The sequence below is a fragment of the Heloderma suspectum genome, chromosome 2, assembly GCF_057233095.1.
Source record: "Heloderma suspectum isolate Gila_16-S chromosome 2, 16-S_ref, whole genome shotgun sequence".
Taxonomy (NCBI): Eukaryota; Metazoa; Chordata; class Lepidosauria; order Squamata; family Helodermatidae; genus Heloderma; species Heloderma suspectum.
Window position 1 is genome coordinate 296054049 of NC_139459.1, and position 22004 is coordinate 296076052.

At 45.3% G+C, this 22004-nt stretch overlaps 1 protein-coding gene across 1 annotated transcript in view; it reads right to left on the reverse strand.

The window, feature by feature from the left end:
• WNK2 (WNK lysine deficient protein kinase 2) overlaps positions 1 to 21351 on the reverse strand; it is a 141899-nt gene extending 120548 nt beyond the window's left edge. Inside the window, exons 1-2 of the mRNA XM_084839976.1 lie at positions 20589 to 21351; positions 18397 to 19281 (exon numbers count right to left, since the gene is read on the reverse strand). Coding sequence (XP_084696102.1) covers positions 18397 to 19257 — 861 coding nt within the window. The 5' untranslated portion in view covers positions 19258 to 19281; positions 20589 to 21351. The remainder of the gene's footprint in view (positions 1 to 18396; positions 19282 to 20588) is intronic.
• Positions 21352 to 22004: the final 653 nt, after the last annotated feature.

The following is a 22004-nucleotide window of genomic DNA, read 5'->3' on the forward strand; positions in this document are numbered from 1 at the left end:
TATCTTCTGATGGTGCTGGGACTCAGAACCTCACTGAAACTGCTCAGTAGGAAACTGAGAACTTTAGCTGGGGGTAGTACTACTATAAATCCCTCGTGTTTGCGCTACCTAAATCTTCTGTGTGACATCACAGATGTCCTTAGTCGATATACAGCATTATTTCAGGTGATGATTATCTCTGTATTACCACTTTGCTTCCACTAATGTAATGGAGTCAGGCAAAGCCAGACTGGGTCCATCTGCTGGGTTGGAAAAGCACAGTTTCCTTCACTAGGGAGTCTCCCCCACCCCCCCACCCACTGTGCTCTGCATGAACTCTGCATGTCTCCTTCTTGGAGGACACTCAAAAGAATCTTTTCTTCCTGGTCTCAACTAAAACTTCAAGCATGACCCCAATTTTTGCCCTGTAGTATGGCACAGTGGCAAGTTCAGTGCATTCTCCATGAGGTCAGTGCTCTAATGCTGAGCATTAGCCTGAGATTCCTCCTGTCCTAGCTAAAAATCCAACTAACAGACAGCAGTATGCTTTAATCAAGGAATCAGACACAAATTTAGCAACTGAGGTTACATTATTGAGACCCATTTTCAAGTGTCTTATGTCCAATGGATACTCCTGTGAGGAGTGACATTGCTCACTCCATGGTTGTACTACCCATCCTGATGGCTAGTATGGATGCTTCATGCTCAGCCTAGTAACAAGTGCATCTGCCATTAGTACCTTAAGGATATCCACAATATTGGATGCTGGGAGATCCATGACATTTTTTTAATCGTTAGGTCATGGGTTTTGGCCTTTCTTCCATTCTGTTTCAATATGCTCTCAAAGAAACAACAAAATGTAAGGGTACAGTAGACTCAGCTTGAGTGCTCCTAGGAAAAGCTGCATAGATCCCCGAGCTGCCCTTGCAAACTAGGTGCATGGGAGAACAGGGACATTTTCTAAACAGTCTGATGTACTGTGAGAGGCAAGTCCTCCATATATAGCTTCCCCTCTTCCCTTTTGCAGCGTGCCACAGACTCCTCAGAGTTATATGAAACTGTGCCAGAAACCCTCCAACTCCAAAGAGTTGGGTGTTCATGAGGAAGCCTAAGCCTCACTGAACTCCAGTGTGTGCTGAAGCTACATTAGGATACATGAATCCCAGATAGCTTGTCAAATAGGAATGTGTTTCAGGCTAGAACAGAATTATTGGGAACTTTAGAGGCTCTCATGTATTCAGTACCCTTTTGCCCCCTTCACTGATGCACTTTAGACAGCTTCACTCTGTTATCCTTCACCACTATCTTGGCTACTGCAAATGATGAATGTGGGATTACAAATACACCCACTCACTCCACAGCCCTTCTAGTAATGTACTTTGCCTTCTACCAGTCACTAGTTTACATAAACTCTACATTGGGAGAGGACACAATGTCAACATTAAACTTAAACTTCATTTTCTATGTAAGCAGCAGCCAATTATAGCATATTCATATTCTAAATCAGAACATGCACAATGAATTGCATTTTATTTTTGACATTTCAGCTTCCCACATATACTTCATTTTACTGAGTCTAGAAACTCACATCTTTACCCCACTATTCCCTAAAGCACCATTCCTAATGCTTTTAATAACAGCTGAATTATTGCCATCTTAAAATCTAACTCCAACTTGATAGCAATAATAAAAAAACTCACAAACTGCATGTCTAATCCTAAATAGTTTCACAATATTCCACTTTTCCTTTCTGAAAGAATCGTTATAAGTATTCAGATAAACACAAATAGCCCTACTCCAGTCAATATTTCATTAAAACAAGGAGTAAATGTGAATTTTATTTTAGTACTATGGTCACTAGATCTAAACCTGATGACTGCTTTATATTGACTCAAGGAAGGGAATATTGATTATCATCATCTGAACTAGGAAAAGTGTTAATAAAAATACACCCGGCATTTACTCCTCAGTGTGTACAAAATTTTCTTGTGTACACAATTTTCTTAGCAATTTGTGTACTTATACATTACTCTGTTGTTCTCCAATCAGCCTTGGAATACAAAACTAACGTTTAAAAAACAGTCATAAGAAAAGATAATTTTAGCAAGAGCAAACTAATCCTGCAAAACAACCAGTTTTCACCTACTTAACAAAAAGAGTGCAAATGGAATATGGTGAAGAAGGAGTAGAACTATTTTTCAGGAAGGTAAAATAAATATTAGTCTGAAAAGAAGCAAGGTTATATTTCTGTATCTGCAACTTTGCCCACTCCTAGATAATACAATTACATAAGTTAAAGCTTGCCCTATATATATGTTTCTATTCTGTCACTGCCCTTAATTGTTAGTAAAGTGCATATCAAGCAGTTGGAACACTTTATTTTTATAGTTATTAAGCAGACCTTTATTCACATTGGCCTGGTTCACACATAATGCTAACCCATGGTTTATTTAACCCATGGTTTGTTGACCTTCCCAGGGCTTGTCTGGCAGATGATCAAACAAACAATGGTTTGTTTTCTCAATCCCTGGGTTGTTTGTTTCCCTCCTCCACCCTGGATCCCAAATGCCTTTGCGGAGCTGTAATACTGGCATGTAGAGCACCTGGGTTGGTTTGTTTGTTTTTACCACTCTTGCTTGCCACCTCTGTAGCCTGGCAAAACAAACCATGAACAACCCACAAATCTGACTTTGCAAGTAATGGCAACCCATGGTTCAAACAACCAAGAGTTCACAACCCAGCAACAAACCATGGGGGTCTCTTTCTGGGTTGTTCGTGATTAACAAACCATGGTCTGTTAGCACAGTCATGTACACACATCACAATCAACCACAGTTCAACAACCCATGCCATGGGTTAGCATTATGTGCAAACCAGGCCACTGATTGAAGAAAAACTGATACCACTTTCAGTGTTTAAAGAATCCAAATGGATAATATATATTCCAAGAATATTAGTATCAGAGATCAGATACATCCAGATTACTGTTTTATAGCAATTCCATACAATAAAAGGAACATTCAATCCTAACCAGAACTACATCACTGGTTTCTTTGATTTGTCCTTTATCTTCATCCTAATGTATAAAAAATGCTACATTCTCTCATAATTAGTAGAAATAAGATGCAGTCATGCTCTGAGCTCTGCACATAAGAAAATGCCAGCATCAGATGCTAATTGTATTACAACCAACCACTACTTCGAGACGCCATATGGATGTGCATTGCCAAGTCAATGCCTTTCTGTAATGATCAGTATTTAGTATGCACTTAGCTCATTTCTCCCAGCTTCATATGCTTGCATCCTAATTGTATATGTCTTAGGCCTTATTAGTACTCTCTAATAACGGCTTTGAATTTTATGCTAAGCCATGGAAACCCAGATGGTGCAGCATTTAATATGTTGAGTCTGGGTGGGGAAGAGCGGAGTTCAAATCCATGTTAACACCTCGTCTGGGTATCACCTAACCTACAGCAAGTGTTGTTATCAGGATAAAGTTTACCTGTGCTAGGTCAAGTTTTCCCCCTTGAGACAGAATTGGAAGGAAAACTAATCAAATAATTCTGTAGACTACACCATGTAAAATACCAATCTAACACATATTGATTTATGTTGGTTCTGGCTTCTTAGGAGAGCAACAAGCTTCAGACATAATGCTAAACAAACCACAGGTAGAGCTTGCCTGGTTTGGTTAGCCACTTCTGCAGGCAGGAGGAGCCAAGTGGGATCAATTGAATAGCATGCACCAGCATGCTTGTTGGTTCACATTATGCCAGAATTCCCAGAAATTCTGGCTTCCCAAGATATGTGAACTGGCTGAGTCACTTTAGTTTGAGACATCCTTTCCTAGCCTCAATTACAAATTTGTAAAATAAATACCATCTCCTATACTGAGGATGCAAAAGACGGCACTTTATACACATATAACTGCTATGTTCAATGTAGAAAAGTTAGGCATTTGGGGTGGGGGGAATCATTCATATTATAAAGATACTTCCAAATGTTGCAGAAAGCAGAATACCTTCAGGTAACTGAAATCTGAACAAGGAATCTGAACAACAAGGCTTTTGACTTCTCTTGCTCCAGATCCCCTTCAGATTCTTCCATCTTCTACACCAAAAGAAAGACACTGATCAATTTTTGGAAGTACTCATACAAAACCAAGAAAATCTTCACTTTACTGAAGTTCATGGCAATCAAAATGAAAATGTAAGAGTCAAAATCTGCCATTTTCAGGATGCAGATTGTAAGATAGAGGGGCAAGTAATTATACTACAGAGGGAAGAAAGGGCGACTTATAATAAAATTAATAATCATATATGAGCATTTTCAAGAACAGACTTTACTCAGGCCTGTTTATAGGTTTATTTCCATAGGAGAATGGACAAAGTGCAGAATGTGATACTAGGCACAGAATTCAGGATCTTGAGAACTTCAATTTTGGAAGCTGAGATTCCCACCCTTATGGCATGGGTGGGCTTTACACCTCTCATGGGCTGAATGTGCTCTCCTGCACTTTTTTGTGGCCACCACTCACCCCCCCCCCCATTGCTGCACCATAATTCAGTGGCAAAGCAGTGGTGCCCCCCCAAAGGTGATGATTTTGCTTTATAACAACATGCACGTGGAGTGTGCATTTTCTTTTCAAACAGAATTGCACTCCCAGAAGCAAAATCACAGGGTTTTAAAGCAAAATTGCAGGGTTTGCCTCTCTATCACCAAATTTTGGAAACAAATTCGACAGCAAGAGTTAGAGGTGCAGCACCTGGAGAGCAATGCTGCCCAATGACCCCCGGAAGTTACCAACCCCTGCATTATGGCTTCAAGATATGCTTGAAATGGTTTGTTAATGCCTATAGAAATCCTGGGAGCCATTACTCACCTAGCACCTCTTCCTTGTCATTAAGATTTTTAACCCCAACAATTTCACACACACACACACACACACACACACACACACAAAACAGCCCTGTCAACAGCTCTTTGTAATATTGCTGAAGCTACAACTTCACATACTTACAAGTCACACTCAGGTCAACGGAGCTAATGCATTTGGTGATGAAGCTCTAAATGTTTAAGACGTAATGACTGTATTGCTCAAGAAACTTAGGTGATACCATCAAGAAACTATTACTATGTCTATGGAAATAATGGGTACAGTTTGGAATCTTCATCGCCAAGTGGAATTGTCTGATATTCTGAGAAGCTACAAGAGTAATAATTGCTATTAAAGACAGTAACCAAAGATTTTGGGTGGCTATTTCAAAATAAAGGAAAATGCAGCTCTTCCATTTCCTCTAAGGTAACTTTGCACTGGCCAAGAGTTCCTTGCTTCCTTCCGTTTCCTGGTTTATGTACTCCGCAACAGTACATACTCCATCCTGTCCTTAGGCTCTGAATGACGTTTTACATTAGTACATGTGACGCAGTTTACTCTGCCCCTCTGTTCCTCAGCTGATCATTCCCCGCCCAATTTTCCCTTCAGATTTTTTTCCGTTTAGCCCACTGCCTACTTTACCTTGCCCCACCTCTGAGCCTCCTGTCATTAAGCTCCCCTTATCTCCTGAATTATCTTCCTATTTCCTACCTTCCTATTAGCTTTGCTGTCTGCACATCCTTCCTATTCCTAGGTCCTATGTAGGGATGGACGGATTCCCTACCTTCCATTCCATCGTTGGGGTCTGCAGCGGGCAGGAGGCGATCCGTTCCTCCCCCCAGAATCCTCCAGAGCGGCTCCGTGTCTGGAGGCTTTTGTGGAGGTGCACTCTGGCTCCACAGCATTTGCGATACGGTAATGGCGGCCACCATTACTGTATTCCTGGGAGAAATACAGCCGCAAATGGTGTAGTGGATGCCACTTGCAGCTGTAAAGCACTGTTTTTTACCTAAATAGAGCCATGGAAAGGAAAGGTTCCTCCTGTGCAAGCACCGGGTCATTACTGACCCCTAGAGGGACGCCGCTTGCTCTGGTGTTTTCATGGCAGACTATAGCAAGGTGGTTTGCCATTGCCTTCCCCAGTCGAAGTAGAGCTGTAAATGGCTGCAATTAGGTTAAACTCAGGGCTTTACGGCTGCACATGGCATCCACTACACCATTTGCGGCTGTATTTCTCCTAGGAATATGGTAATTGCGGCCGCCAGTACCGTATCGCAAATGCTACGGAGCCAGAGTGCCGGTCTGCGGAAAATCCTCCTGAGCTGGAGGTAAGTGGTTCTGTTCCACCGCAGAATCTGGTCTCATTTGGGTCCACAGCAGAATTCTCCGACATCCCTAGTCCTGTGTGAATTTTCCCAAGTCACTGGGCTTTTAATTCCTTCACTGAAGACGTATTCTAAGGGCCTGTCACGATTCGCTTTTGTCCCTGCTGAACTTCAAAAGCCAAATCAAAAACACAGACAAGAGGCTTCTATCCATGGCTCTTTAATCCTTTTACTTCAATGGGTCATACAGGTGCAAATTGTCAGTTACTCACAGTCTACAAAGGAAATGCCTTCAGGGAGTTCAAGGGGAAGCTACCCAGGTTGAAATTTGCCCACTATTTGAGAAAAGGTGGGCAGGCTATCCCAACTTAAGGGGGGGGGGGTTCTCCTTCTATCTTGTGAGGTCTCTATGCATAGCTGTTCCCGCTGGGCCAATCAGGCAGATCACCTAAGCTCTGCCCCTGCCATCTCTCTCTTGGCTCTGCGTCTGCACCTGGCATCTAAGAATTCAGGCTCTCCATGCCCCACCTCTCCCTGTTTGCTATCTCTCACAGGAGTGTGTGAAGAGAAGCCCTCTCCGTCCAGCTGGACTACTGAAACCTGAGGAATCTGTCTCTCTCTGTCTGCAAGAGTCTGGGAAAGTTTCTGCCCCATGTTTTGCGGTTCCTTTTCGGAATCTGAGCTACTCTGCCACTGCCTATGCTCAGAGGCACCCCTGACAGGGCCAGGAATGTTTATGAGCATTCCATGGGCATCACAGAGGTTCATCTAATAGCTGGTGGAGAAAATGTCATGGGCCAGATTTTAGCCTATGTTCTTTATAAGAGTTTTCCTGTGAATATTTTAGATTTGTTGATCACCAGGGATATAATATCCTATAAACTATTTTCTTATTTCAAACTGTAGGGTGATACAGAATTTATCATAGAATCAATCCATTCGACGTTACTAAGGGCGAAATTCTATGCAGATAGGCGGCCGCCTCCAAACTCGGAAGTGACTGCCTATCCAATGCAGGGCAGGAGAAGCATGGAGGGGATCATTCCCTCCACGCTCCTCCTGCCCTGCATTTTTGACTAGACAGCTGCTTTCAGCTGTCTAGCTGTGGGATGGCAGAGCAGGGAGGAGGCTGCTGGACAACACAGTGGATGTGTCGTACCGGCATTTCCACCTTCCCCGCCCCGGAATGCTCCCCGGAACACCCCGTTTTGGCCACTCCATGCTCCTCTTGCAAGCGCAGAGCAGCACAGAAGGCGGGGAAGGTCGGTTCTCCGGGAACCAACCTTGTGTGTGCTCTGAGGTCAGTTCCCAGAAACCAAGATAACCTATGGCCGTCTGTCAGGGTGGACACTGAGCCCATAGAATCCCAGAGTAGTTCTGATTCGGAGGAAGAGCAGTCGCTCCTGGGAGCGGAGCGCGCCCCTTTTTCCCAGGGCCTGCAGCTGACGGAGTTTCCTCCCACCCACATTCCTAGATTAGAAAGCAGTCCAGGGAGTGACCCAGCACCGATAGCAGACTGGTTGGATGTGCGGCACAGACGCAGAGAGCGGCGCCAAATGGAGAGCGCGGAAAGGAGGCGTAGCGCCCGGTTGGCGCTCAAAGAACGGTTGCGCCCAGAGGATCCAAGGGAAAAGGGGAGGGATTCTCCCTAGTCCTTATATTCAGGGGTCTGCCAGTAATTGCTTTTCAAACGGGGACCAACTGTTCTAACTTAGGGCATAGGGATGCTGCTGCTCAGATCTAGTTGCTACCTGTAGAGCTGTTAAGTTGTAAAAGAAGAATAAAGCTTTGAAAAGAATCCCTTTGTCTGTGTCTGGACTTGGCTACTGGATTAGACTGAGACCCCTCCAAGGAGCCCTTGACACCGTCTAGCTGCTGACTAGCGGCCATAGGATTGCTCCCTCCATTACTGAATGCTTCTAGCTGTGACTAAAATTATTCTGGATTGGTGCCAAAGCAGGTCGATAAATATTCAGTAATTGGTTTGGCTCACCTAAGCTTCCAGTTCAGTGCAAAAGTGGAATATCATATTGCCAAACTGAGTGAAACCACCAACACAATTTTCCTTATCTTCCCATATGTATAAAGACTAGAAAAATACTATAAGAATACAGCTGAGAATTAAAGAGAAAGCATGAAATATTCCTCAAGGATCTGGCCCCCTGTAGCTACAATACTGATTCAGGTTCTGTTATGGTTCAGGAAAAAGGAGTTGCTCTGGTTTTCAGATCAGGTTTTGGTTTGACTTCCTGCAATTAAAGTATCTATTAAGCAAGTGAAAGAGTTATTTAACATTACATGTCAGAAAAACCTATTAGGAAAAAGTTGACATTTTGACCTTCCTCAATCTTGTTTTCTAAAACCTGCCCAGCTTTAGCTTAAACCTCTTATGGAATTAGTTTACTTTGATAAAAGAGTTATTTGCTTCATTATTTTAAGACTTATCTAACCAAACTAATTCAAAGTATGTATGACTTTCCATACAAAAACCTCCCACAGATGCCAACAACAGGGATAGGCAACCTGGTGCCCCCCAGATATTTTGGAATACAAGTCCCATAATATCCAGCCAACATACCCAGTGGTCAGGAATGATGGACATTGTAGTCCAAAAAATCTGGAGGGTACCAGTTGCCTAGCACTATTCTAGGTGGACCAAAAACAGAGATCATGCTATTTTGTTCAGTCCTTATCATTATCATATAATCCTTGAAAAGTGTTTTATAGCCTACAGCAGCAAAAACAACTGAACAGCAAGTGGAATCTAGGCTCAGATTACTCTTTCAGTATGTTTCTTCCCAACAATGGCTTTCCATTACTCGCCCAAGATTAAGACATTTTATTTCAACAGCTCAAGCAGTTGACACATTAGCATATTGGTTCAGAGCAGTGCTGGCCCAAGACATTTTGCTACCTGAAGTATGAACCAAAAGCAGGAATCCTCCCCCATGCTAGGGCCAACATTTTAAAAAGTCTTGCTGCATTATTCAGACATAATTTCCTACCTTCATCTACCCTCTCCCCTAAATTGTGCCAGCTGGAAGCAGCATGCGTAACCTCACTGCATGGTAAAGCCAACCCTGGTTCACAGCATACACAAGCCCCCTCTCCATGCATACACTGATCACTTTACCAAAATAGTAATATCACTAAACACGTTTATTTATGACTAATTAGAATTTCTGCACTATATTTAATACATCCTCTCAGTGCACGAAAAGACACATTATAGTTATATACATCTGAGCAGTTGTATTTGAGCTTTGTATTTTAAGCTTCATGTTCTCTGGAGCTCAGAATGTTTATGTTATGGCCTTGAAAATGCATGCTGTGCTTGGCTGAGGATAGAACATGACTGTGGTTGTGTCAGTGATTTGGATAGAGAAAGCAGTCTTTTTGCTGTGCTTCTACTTTCCGCAAATCTTTAGCAAACAAAACAGCCATAAAGCTGCAGGAACTGGTTTAGAAACCTTAGATGCACTGAGGCCTGGCATCTATCACTAGATCAATAGTTGAAATTCTGGTGCAGTTCCTTGATAGGCAGTTTTGCCTCCAGCCAAGCACTTTTGTTCCTTGATACTATGTTTGTGAAGGTCCCAATTCCTGTAGTTCCTTCCAGTCTCTAAGTGCTCCATGCCCCCAAACATACCTGGTTTTATCCAGACCAAAGAGAACCCATGCCCAGATAACCTTCTCATAAGGAATAAAAAGTTTGGCTTATTTAAATATCTTACAAATACCGTGGCATATACAAAACTGCCAGTCTTATGGGGGATTAGGAGGTGGCAGCCCATATACATTCCCATGTGGAACCATTATTTATCTCATAAGGAATATGAAACTGGTACCGGTTTGTAGAGATCATCTTCCTTTGTCATGAAATATCCAAACTCACTATGTTACATGGGATGATTCCCAAATCAGACTACATAATGTGGTCAGTATCACAGCTGTTTACTAGGGCAGTTTAAAACAGTTTTTGTTTGTTGTACAGAATTATATAGTGCACAGCTGGCATTTCATATCATAGCTAAAGCAATTGCTTGTACTCCTAGCGCCAGAAGGCTGAAGGCAATTAGTGTCTCTTGCTTCTGGTGCTAACTTAGATTTAGGCAGGGGCAGTGGAATGCCTACTCCTATCTTCCTATGAAGTTACAGAAATCTCTGACAAGTGAAAGGGGAGGCCATAGAATGCTGAAAAAGAGGAAGTACAGGAAAAGTTGGGTAAGTTCTTATCATGGATATGTACAAACCAAAAGATGGGTCTCCCCTGACCATGATTAAGAGGAGCAGACGGGAGTACTATGCCAGCATGTAAGCCTGCCACCTGACAAATTTTGAAATGAGCTACACAAAGGCTCATGTAGGATCACAGCCTTAAAAATCTTTCTTATTGATTACATTATATCCCACCCTTCCTCCAAGAATGTCATAATATGAAAAGGTAACATTTTAGAGCAGCAGCATAAACAGATTTCTTTGGTAGAGTCTTTATCCTTAAATAAATGAAATAGCTTTCTATGTATAACAGAAGGGAAGTCACCATGGGATTTTTTTTAACTGGCAACAGACAATGTTCTTCTAGCAAGAAAAGTCTTAAACAATTTGCAAGATACATAAAGAAATGTTCTAACTATTCTAAATAAAGATGATAGAAATGCAGCCAAAGAAAGAATACATCTCTGTCCTTTTATAATCATAGTTTTGAACATGCCCTTAAGATTACAAAACTCAGCTATAGACAAAATCCCATCTCAACAGAGGTTGCTATTTATTTCAAACAAATAGTAGCAGATATTTCTGACATGACAAGTTCAAGCCAAGAAGCACACTTATGATAGCCCTGCTGTTGTTTCAACTACATTTCATTAGTTGATGAAATCTAAAAGCCACTTCACACATTATATTTCTTCAGGAACATGAAGAAAAAAATCACATGGCTCTGTAAAGCAGTAATGTGTTCACACAAATGAATTATTTCAAGCCACATTTATGACAGACACATACACACACCCTGGATTGTGTAGCTCACATTTTACCTTAGAAGGATGCAGAAAGCTTCTCTATAGATTTTTCCCATTCAACTTCCATAATTTGTGTATATCAAAATGACATGAACAAAACCAATGATATGGTGTCTTCTCACCTTAAGATCACATTTCTTTGGGAAGATACTACACTATTAGCCTCATCCATGCGGTTCTGAGATACAGAGGGATCTACAAAAGTGGTTGCCAGGTGGCAAGCATTCACCCACAAACCTTTTCCTGAGAAGTGGTGGACCAAGTCAGCGAGAGAAGCTTCCCCTTATCTGAGTTGTCTGCACAACACAGAGAGTGGGATGGGTCTCTCACTTTGTGCTGGCTAGAGAGACAGACCATGCCACTCTCCCAAGTTCTTTGGCATGTATAGAGAATGATGGTAACAGGAGGTGTCACACCAGGATTTGGTGAGATTCCCACTGCTTCCAAGGATCTCCAAAGTTTAGCCTTTCTTCTCCCCTCTCTCAAGTCCTCAGCATCTTTCTAGCCACAAATAATGGCTACTGAGACCAGCCAAATTTGTGCACCCCTAGCAATACACAGTGGCTTTGTTGAGATATATTATGGGAAACAATGGTTTCCTACTATGACAACAAACTGTGGTGAAGCTCAGGTTCATGTGCTCCCCACTTCCCTCTCCTCCCCTTTTGTACTTGTGAGGACACTGAAAGCTTCTGCTTTTGATTATAAACTAAGCACAGTCCTCTATGACATCTGAAACTCAGGGAAATGGAGCTTGTTTAAAAAGTGATAAGTGAAAACAAGACAGGATCTAAATGTGGTTTCAGATTCTGACTTGTTCTCAAATCATAGTTTATACAAACTACAGCTCCCTGAGTTTCAATGTCATGAGGAACTGTGGCTAGTTTAAAAACTTCTCATAAGTGCAAAAGAGGAGAAGGGGAGAATATGAATCTGAGGTTTGCTGCAGTTCCTGCTTGTAGTCAGGAACTATGGTATCCATTTACAAATGAACCAAGTCACTGTCAGGAACTTTCTCCCCTTGTTAGGTCTGACCACTTCTTTTTACAAGAATCTTGCAAAAACTGACTAAAGGTCCTATTCTGGGATTAACTTAGTTCGCAACCAGATCCCTACTGGCTATTTCCCCTCCAAAGTAGGGGTCCTTTAGAGGAACTGCAAAAGAGAGTAGACCCTTGATGCAGGTTGATTACTTTTCCACCTCCACACTGACTTTCCTCATCCAATATTTCAACTACTAATGTTGCTCAACTGTCTAAGCATAGGTTTTAAAATTTAATTTAGGGTGCGATCCTATGGATGTTTAGAATGGCTGGCTAGGGAATGCTGGGAGTTGTGGGACTTTTTTCTGTCTCGGCATCCACAGAAGTGCACCCTTAATGAACTACACCTGTTTAGAATATTTATTTTGCATAAACATTTTTATTAGACACAGAGAAAAAGGTATTAAAAATTATAGGCAATTTAGAAATGGAACCAAAAGATACTCTGGCTCTGCATTATTGAAAGTTTATTTATGGAGCAATCCTATGGTCCCTAGACAGCATCTGAGGGGGGCCTAAGACACATCAGATTCTCAAATCCAAGGTCAGAGTTAGCGCTCCAGTCTCAGAGCCAGGACTCCATGCTCCCCACTCAGCCAGTACACAGAGACCCATGCCAGCTGCCTCTCTGAGGTCTCAAAAGAAACCTTGGAGAGGGGGGAGAGGGGGCATTCCAGTAAGTGGGGGGACAGGACTGAGGGGCCTGGATACATGCTATCCTGAGGTCTTTCTAGCCTCCTTCCCTCCCCATCCAACTCATTTTCCTCTGCTGCTCCTCCCACTCTGCACTGGAAGCTTGTAAGCCTCTCAGTTCAGAGGCTTACAGGCATCAGGCATGGAACTAGTAGGATTGCGCCCTTAGCTGGCTCTAAGACTTGGAGTCTGCATTCTTCAACCATAGTTCAGTATCCCAGGAACAAGCCTGGGCAAGCCACAGGCTAGTGTACTCCCTTCTCCTGAGATCTTCAATTCATGGTTTATAATATCCTGCCATCTCCAGGTAGGGCTCAGAAAAATGATCCTGCCTTGTTTGGGTAAACCATGGTTAAATCTAATGGTAGTTCCTGGTTTTGACATAATGACAAATCACAGTAGCTGAAAACAGAAGCAGATGCTTTCAAGCTCCTCCTCCTCAATTTGTTCAGTGAGAAGCAGTATATAAATATTGCTGCTGCTGCTGCTAAGAATAAGAATAATGCTGGAAGAGCAGAGGGATGAGCACAGGAGCCCAAGGCTCACCCAGGATAATTTCCATAGCACTAAAGAATGGCTTAGTATTATATCAAAACAAGGCCAGGAAGTTATTAGATTCCCCATACTCACAACTCAGATAGCATTCCCAAGGATGAAATTATCAGACAATTTTTCCTCAGAAAGATGCTTTGGAGGCATAGCGCTCTTAGCCAATCAAGCATGGGGGCCGAGCCTTGCAGATCTGGGACTAGCCAATGGGCTAGTTTTGAAGCTGGTCTCTCCAGGTGTTTTATTAATTACTAAAAGCAAATGGGGCCAGAAAAGAATAGTTATCTATCAGGACAGATATGTTTCTTAACAATCAGATGAGAACTTATGGGCGAGGCGGAATGTATACTGTACTGGAACAAACAGTGGCTGTGAGACAGTTCTCTGGGACCACTTCTACGGTTTGCCAGAATGTGATTAATAAAGCATATTCTCATGGTAATCTTGGAGTCAGTTTGTAATTATAGGTAGATGGGTTATCAAAATATAGCCAACAAGGGGTTTCTTCATCACACACAAATGTTACCACAGAATCATAGAATAGTGGGGTTGGAAAGGGCCTACAAGGCCACTGAGTCCAACCCCCTGCTCAATGCAGGAATCCAAGTCAGAGCATCCCTGACAGATGGCTGTCCAGCCTCATCTTGAATGCCGCTAGTGTGGGAGAGCCCACCACCTCCCTAGGTAGTTGGTTCCATTGTCATATTGCTCTAACAGTCAGGCAGTTTTTCCTCATGATCAGCCGGAATCTGGCTTCCTGTAACTTCAGCCCATTATTCCATGTCGAGAAGAGATCCTGGCCTTCCTCTCTGTGACAACCTTTCAAGTACTTGAAGAGCGTACCAGAACAGTGTGGAATGTCCTCATGCTGCTAAAGGAAAGAGTTCGTTGGGCATAGGAGTTTGGGATTAGGGTTACATTAGTGCCTGGAGGCTGGATTTGAACCTGTAAGGGTGATTGGAGGGGTACTAGCACTAACAGTTAGAAGGAATAATCCAACCATGGTGCAAAATTTGTGCAACAATCAAGAGCCAGTGTGGTGCAGTGAGAGACAATGTGGGTATAGTGGTAGGGTTTAAGAACAGGACTGGGGAGACTTTGGTTCAAGTCCTCATTCAGCCATGAAGCTGACTGAGCACCCAATCCTATATCCCCTAGACAGCATCTGGGGGACACACGGGATAATTTGGTTTCTGGGATTCGAGGTTGGAACCAGGGCCCTGACCTTGAAGCCCAGAAACCATTCTACCCTCCCCCTCCCCCACCCCCTCACAGCCAGTGCTGTTTTTACCATGCCAGCCATGTCTCCATGCCAGCTACATCTCTCTACAGAGTGGAGACAGGGAAAAGAGGACAGTCCCAGGGACAAGGAGAGGAGAAGACCATGGAAGCCACATCACACAGCTTCCTGTGTGTGTCCCGGCCTCCTTCCCTCTCCCTCTCTGAAGCCGCAGCTAGACAGGCAAAATCTCCCATCTAGCCAAAAATGTAGGACAGTTACAGCACGGAGGAAACAACAGCCTCCATTTTCCAGCTGCCCTGCATTGGATACTAGGCAGCCTCTGACTTCAGAGGCTGCTGACTATCTCAATAGGATTGCGCCCTGAATGACTTCGGGCCAGTCACTGACTCTCAACCTAAGTTACCTCACAGAGTTTTTGGAGGTAACTCTTTTTGAGGAGGATCATGTACACTGTCTTGGTCTCCTTGGAAGAAAAGGTAAATGTAATAAATAAATACATAATTCTGGATTTTTTTTCCTTAACCGATTTTCCACAATAAGTTAAAAGATAGAAGAAGCAGTAGGAAAACACGGGAAGGTTATGAGTGGAAAATTTCATGATCTGGACCCCCTGTAAAATTCTGTGAATGAGGCAGGGCGATAGCCTGATAAAAGCCTCATCTGGTAGCACCCTAAAAATGGGGTGGGAAACCATTTTTCTGTCAAGGGCTGTATTACACTGGGAGTAATTTGTTGGGGGTGAAATGCTGGGGGAGCAAAGCCAAAAGCGGATGGAGGTACACCTTTTGTCTCTTCTTCTGCCACCTAATTCTCTCTCTCTCTCTCTCTCTCTCTCTCTCACACACACACACACACACACACAGGGTTGGTTTGCACATGACAACAACCCAGACTATGGGTTATCATTGAATAGTGGGTTGTTGTTGAATCATGGATTGTTATGTGACCCCTGCAGTATGGTTTAACTTTAGGTTGTTAACCACAAACAACCCAGGAAGGGAACCCACAGTTTGTTGCTGAGTTGTGAACTCTGGATTGTTTGCGGTTAACAACCCATAGTTAAAGCATAGTGCAGGATTCACACATAACAACCCACAATTCAACGACAACCCATACTCAACCTATATTCTGGGTTGTCATGATATGCAAACCAGGTTACACTCTGCCTAACAAGTTTCCAGGGAAAAACAGATGGCTCTTGCCAAAGGTCTGAACTGATCATTTACAGTGGGCTTTTGAAATTAGGCCAAAGGCCACATGAAATTAGACCAAGGGCTGCAGGCTGCCCACACCTGCCCTAAGATATCAGTTGCCTAACATTTGTAGAGCTGGAACAGGTACAGAAAGGGTGACCCAAATGATTAGAGAGACTGAACATAATATTTATAGAGAAAGTCTTAAAATTTGGTCTTTTCACCTAGAGGGAAAAATGACAGGAGGAGAAAAGATTAAAAAGTATCTCTTAACATTGCAACTTTGTTCCAAGCAGTGAAACTGATTGGCAGTAAGTTTAAATATTTCTAGAAATACAACCTGATGCACAAGATTGTTTTAAGGGATGGTTTTATTAAACAAAGTAGTCTGTTAACTCAAGTCAGATTGTATTAAAGCATTCAGATTTGTAACTGGAATGATTAACTGCTAAAATGGTTTAGATATAATATTCCCCCTCCACTGCCACCTCTCAAGCATAACCTAAAAATAGATTCAGGATGTCATCTTGAGGCTCTTGCAATAAAACAAGGTAAAAATACTACAAATAAATTGATGTAGCTTTCTTTGTACAATGCCATCTACTTCTATTACTAATGCATGTACTAACCTTGCTTTAGTCCTTAGTTTCACAAACCCTCAACATTATTGCACCTTATTCCATTTTAAGTTACCTTATTCTAATGATACAGTACATCACACTTTTGGCTCCGTTTACAGTTTAACCCCTGTAAACTGTAGCAGGAAAATTCCGGACTGGATTGTTGTTCTTTAATTTTATTTTTAAAGACTCATTCTGATCTGAAGGAATACAGTCTTGCCAATACTGAATTTATAATTTGGCATTACAAGCATGCTGCATGACATGCACAGAAGACAGTATATGATAATTAAAAAGATATGCATCCAGTCATCATCCTATCAGACTGGAATGAAAAGTATGCATTACTTGTTGACTGCAACCTTTGCAAAGGTATCTGAAGCATCTATTAATTAACCATTGTTCCCGGGCATCATTTATTTTTTATTATTTTATTTATTTCATTTCTATACTGCCCAATAGCCGAAGCTGTCTGGGCGGTTCACAAAAATTAAATCTTGTGGGCTAATTCTGCATAGTTGCAAAATTGGCTGCACAAATTAAAAGGCAAAAGTCTACAATCACATCTAAATATAATGTGCAACAAAAAAATTGACAAGAAAAAGGAGAAAGTGATTGAACAGATCACAGAAGCTTTTATCTCATTTGAGTGTGTGCTATAGAAGAACAAGACCTATTTGGAATAAAGAAATAATCTTAGAAAGGAGTCTATTTTCCTTTGAAAGGTCAATGAGGCTCAAAGAATGATCCCAGCACCCTGTCATATAATTTATGTAACACATAGTCAAATCTTATATCTCACAGCTTACTTACATCTCACAGCTATGAGACTTTAAAAAACAAACAAACACCATGGCACTGAGGCAGGCTTGTCAATGTTGTCAGAGTCTAAACAGATTAATTCCCTTTATATATTAAAGAAGAACGCCTTTTTTGTTTTTAATAGGAGGGGAGGGGAGGTCATGACCATGTTCAGAGAAAAAAACAACAACAATTCCTTCATTTAGCTGTCTGCTTATATTGAGCCAAAGTAATATCGATAACATTTCAACTTTGCACTTCATTCATTCAGGCCATAAACTTTAGAGCCTAAAGAAACGCCACTGCATTCAGTGGGGCTTACTCACACCTAAGTGTGCACTTATGCAAACTTACTTTGGCATCAGAGTGGGATTTACTTCTGAGTAAAGATGCATAGGATTACTCTGCACAACTGCAATCCTATGCTCACTTACTTCAGAGTAAGCTCTATTGACCTGAGTAGAACTTCTGAATAACCATGCATTCTTTTGCCCTGCATATGTAGCATTTTCTACAATTAAAGTAAAATGGAGCCTGTCACTGTAAAAACAAGACAGAGTTTTAGCACCAACAAACATATTGTAGCATGCATGTTCTAATATACCAAAAAGAAATATACTTTTCTGCTGTGATTCACTGCTACCTTTTGCCAACAATTTTGTGTCATAGGAAGGGTTAGTTCCATCTAACCCTTCCTAAGGGTTAGATGGAACTATTGTATGCTACTGAAAGTCCCAACCCTTTGGAAGCCCCTCCTAACATTTGCTGAGCATACACACAGAATTAGCAGTTTATTTATTTACTTTTTAAAATCCTGGGACAACCAACTTGCCATTGGTAAACCGCAGGACTAAGTGGGTTAAACTAGGAGTGCGTGTATGCATATGAGGGTCAGAAGAACCAATGAAGCTACTGAGCTATAGTTAGCTCCACTGGATAAGCTACAGAGACTATTCTAGCAAAGCTTTTATAGATGCCACATGCACTTTGTCCTTAGCTACTGGGTCACATAAGCTCAGGCAAGACATTAAAATAGGTGTTACAGCTTACCTGAAGTTCACACCAAGCCACTTCAACCCATGTTTCCGTGTCTAGCCCCTTATAGACTGTTTTGAAAGACCCTCTTCCAAGTTCAATATCGAACTTTAGAAACCTGCCATCGGGGGAGGTGGCCACAGCTTTCATATCGGCCTCTTCCTCCTCTTCCTCTGCCTCCTCTTTCTTGGACTTGCTCTGATCCTTGGGAAGCTCGGGCACCTCTTTTTTCTCAGCATCCTCCTTGCCACTGCTCTCCTTCAGTTCGACCCCTTCTGCTATGGAGATGCTCTCCGGCGCCACCCCTTTTGCCTGGGCGGTGGGCTCTTCCCTGAGCTGCGTCTCTTCCACTACTGGCCTCTGCCCTGCCTTCACCCGCTCGGCAATTATCCTCCTGGTTTTGGAGATGAAAATGATCTTCTTCTGCTGCTGCGGCAGCTCCGGTTCCGAGGGTTCAAAGGTGGGCTCCTCCTGGTCAGAATCCACCACACTCCTCCGGAGAAAGCGCTGGTGGACTGTTTTGGGATCCTTGGCGTAAGGCACACGGGGGAAGGGGCTGGGGGCCACAGCTCTGCCTCCTTTTGCCATTGCAGCAGGTTCCATGCCGGCCACGCTGCCTAGTCCATCAATATTCATGTCCTTCCTACCCGCAGGAGCAAAAGCAGCCACTGCTTGGAAAAAGGCGGGTTCTGCAGCACCAGCAGCTGGAAACTCGCGGCCTCCTGCCCCCAGCGGAGGGCCTGTCCTGGCATCGCCCCCAGTTTCCATTACAGCTGAGCTTTCAGCTGCTCCGTCGGCTGCCGAGGGAGAAAGTAGTGGTGGTGCCGCTGCCGCCCGAGAGACTGTCCTCGCTCCGTGGGAGTCATCACGGTGCATCCTTGTGTGTGTCAGTGGAGCCACCTGCGAGGCAAAAGCAAAAGCGCTAGGGATGCTGCTCAACTCTACCTGGGGAAAAGCAGCGGTGGAGACCACCTGCAAGAGCGCTCCCCCACCCACCCGGAGAGGCACACCACAGATTTCTGAACTCTGTGCATCACTCCCGATCTCCTCACAGGCTCTCCTTCAGCATTTTTCCCTCCTGCGGGGGGGGGGGGGAGAATGGACATAAAATAAAAGCCTCTTTTCTTTCGCAAGTGATTGCGGGTGAGGAAATCTCTTCAAGAGAAGTGAAGCGGATGCTTCCAACTGCACGTCCCCACTGCACAACTCCAACTAATGACGGTCCCCCCTTCTTACCCTCCCTCCAACTCCGATGCCCCCCAAATCTTGGCCAGTGCCCTCTGGCCACAAGCCCCCCATAGAAGCTCACGTCGCCCGCCCCTTTGAAGAGCACGGCTCCGTCTCCCACGGCATCCCCGCCCCCCTACGCTATCCCTCGACAGCCTCCCTCCTCACTCAGCCCGGCCCCCGTTGACACGGAGGATGCTGCCCTCGAACGCTCCACCGGGGCCCTCCCTCCCGTTCCCCGCAAGACGCGCCTCAGCCAGCTGGGAAAGGAAGCCCCCCTCAGGCTTTGCTCACGCGCTCCGTCCTCCTCACCCCACTTCCAACAGCCGCCCAGGGCCTCCGCCTCCCCCGCCCCCTCACACTGCAGCTCCTCAATGGAAAGCCATATTGAGGCTGGAAAACCGGGCGGGAGGGAAAGAGGCAAGGTGGGATTGAAGCGAAGGAGGATCTCGCGAATAAAACCCGGACTAGGCACGTCCCCGCCCCCTCAGCTCTGTGTCTACAAGACGGGCAAGGATTTTTTAAAAATATTGTTTATTGTTATCATTATTATGCGTCCCGTCGTCCCTCGCCCCCCGCCCCCCCCCCGGTGCCAGTCTCGGTAAGATTTTCCCTCGCACCGAAAGCCCCTGCTTCGATCATAGCGCGCAACGCAGGCAGGCACGGCACGACACCATCGAGGCATCCGCAGCGAAGCCCGGGTGGCGGCGGGGCCGAGAAGGGCTGCTGCTGCGTTCCTCGTAAAACCGGAGGAAGGAAGTAGGCGGCGGCGGCGGCCGCAAAGTGCCCCGGAGCCTTTGTCACGCGCTCCCAACGCAACAGCCCCGAGGGTGGCGGCTGCGGGAGAGGAGGGGGGCGACAAGCAGCAGCGGATCCAGGTGCTCGACACAATGGGGCGAGCAGCTCACCTGCAGCCCGGGCGAAGGAGAAGGCAGCACAATACAGACGGCCTCCCCCTCCCCGCCTTGCCGGCTACTTACGCGGAGGAGAGGGGGCAGCCATATTCAGAGCCACCGGCAGAGGTTGGGGGCGGGAGGGTGGCAGAGCAGCGGGTCCGCTCTTCCGTCTCCAATCATGGAGCCCCCTCCCCCACCACGCAGGCCCGGGCTCCGCAGCAGCAGCCGCTTCCCCACAGTCTGTCTCTGCCTCGTCCTTCAGCCCTCCTCGGCGAGCTCCTCTCCCCTCAGCAGCTGCCCCACGCGGCGCTCTCGGGGTCCAAGCGTTCTCCCCGGGCGAGAGCAGGGAACCACCGGCCGACCGACCGACCGGCGCGAAGAGAAGTGATCCACCTCAGGCAGAGCGCGCGCACCTCTCCGTCGCCGCCCCCTCCTCAGCCAGCCAGCCAGCCAGCGTGCCGGGAGCCTCGGCAGCCCGCGCTTCCCCCCACGCCCCTCGAGCTCATCCCCTCTCTTTTCCCCTCCCCTCTCGCGCTCTCTCGCGTCCCCCCTTCGACGCTCCTGTCAATGGAAATCGCCCTGTAATGAGCGTCCCATTTAACGGACGGCCAGGAGCCCTGGGCATCTCTAAGCAGCCAATGAGGAGGGCTTGGAGGAGGTGGCCCCCTGCTAGACCCGCCCCGTGTCACTGGGGAGCAAGCGGAGTGTCGGCGCCCCTCCTCAGGTGCTAAGAGCGGGTGTCCCCCGCCCCCTGTGCCCCTCCACGGGCCGGGTGCGTCCGCGCCCGCCTGCCTGCGCTCGGAGCCGGGCAATGGCCCTTCTTGCTTGGCTTCCAGCTTCCCAGTGCGAGGGCGATAAGCTTGTGCCAGCGGGTTGCGCATGCCCACTGTTCGAGCCGCAGCCTATGCCCTCCTGTGGCTCAGGCCAGGGGGCGGAGTGGGGGCCGGGGGTGCCTGTTCTGAGGAGGGACCGCAGGGAGGGGAAGGATGCGCAGGAGGTCTTGGAACCGGCCCGGGAGCGTCCCGGCCCGAGAGGAGGAGATAATGGGGCGGGGTGGAAGGAGTTATCCATGCACATGGAAGGGCCTCGGGGATAGGGGCAGGAGGAGGCTGGAAAGGGGGGCAGAGACAAGAAAGCCTCTCAGTCTGATTTTATTTTTGCTCTTCCTGGAGGCGGCTGCGACTGTTTCCACTGTCTGATGCAAGCCAACACCGGCTGTCCTCCAGGGACTAGGTCAGGCACAGCCGTCTTTTCTCATTTTCTTGGTCGAACCGTTTTCCTTCCTAATAAATCTTGTTAAACCACCTGCAGCTTCGCCGGATATTATTAGTGTTATTAGTATTATTAGTTTATTTCATCTGCCTTTGATTTGCATTGTGCGTGCGGGGCGGGGGGAACTATCCAATCATGCTGGAACACCCCATGACCTTTCAGCTATTGCACGGCTCTGCGCCCGCGTGTAAAGAGAGGGAGGGTGACTTTCCAGATCTGGCTGTGGGT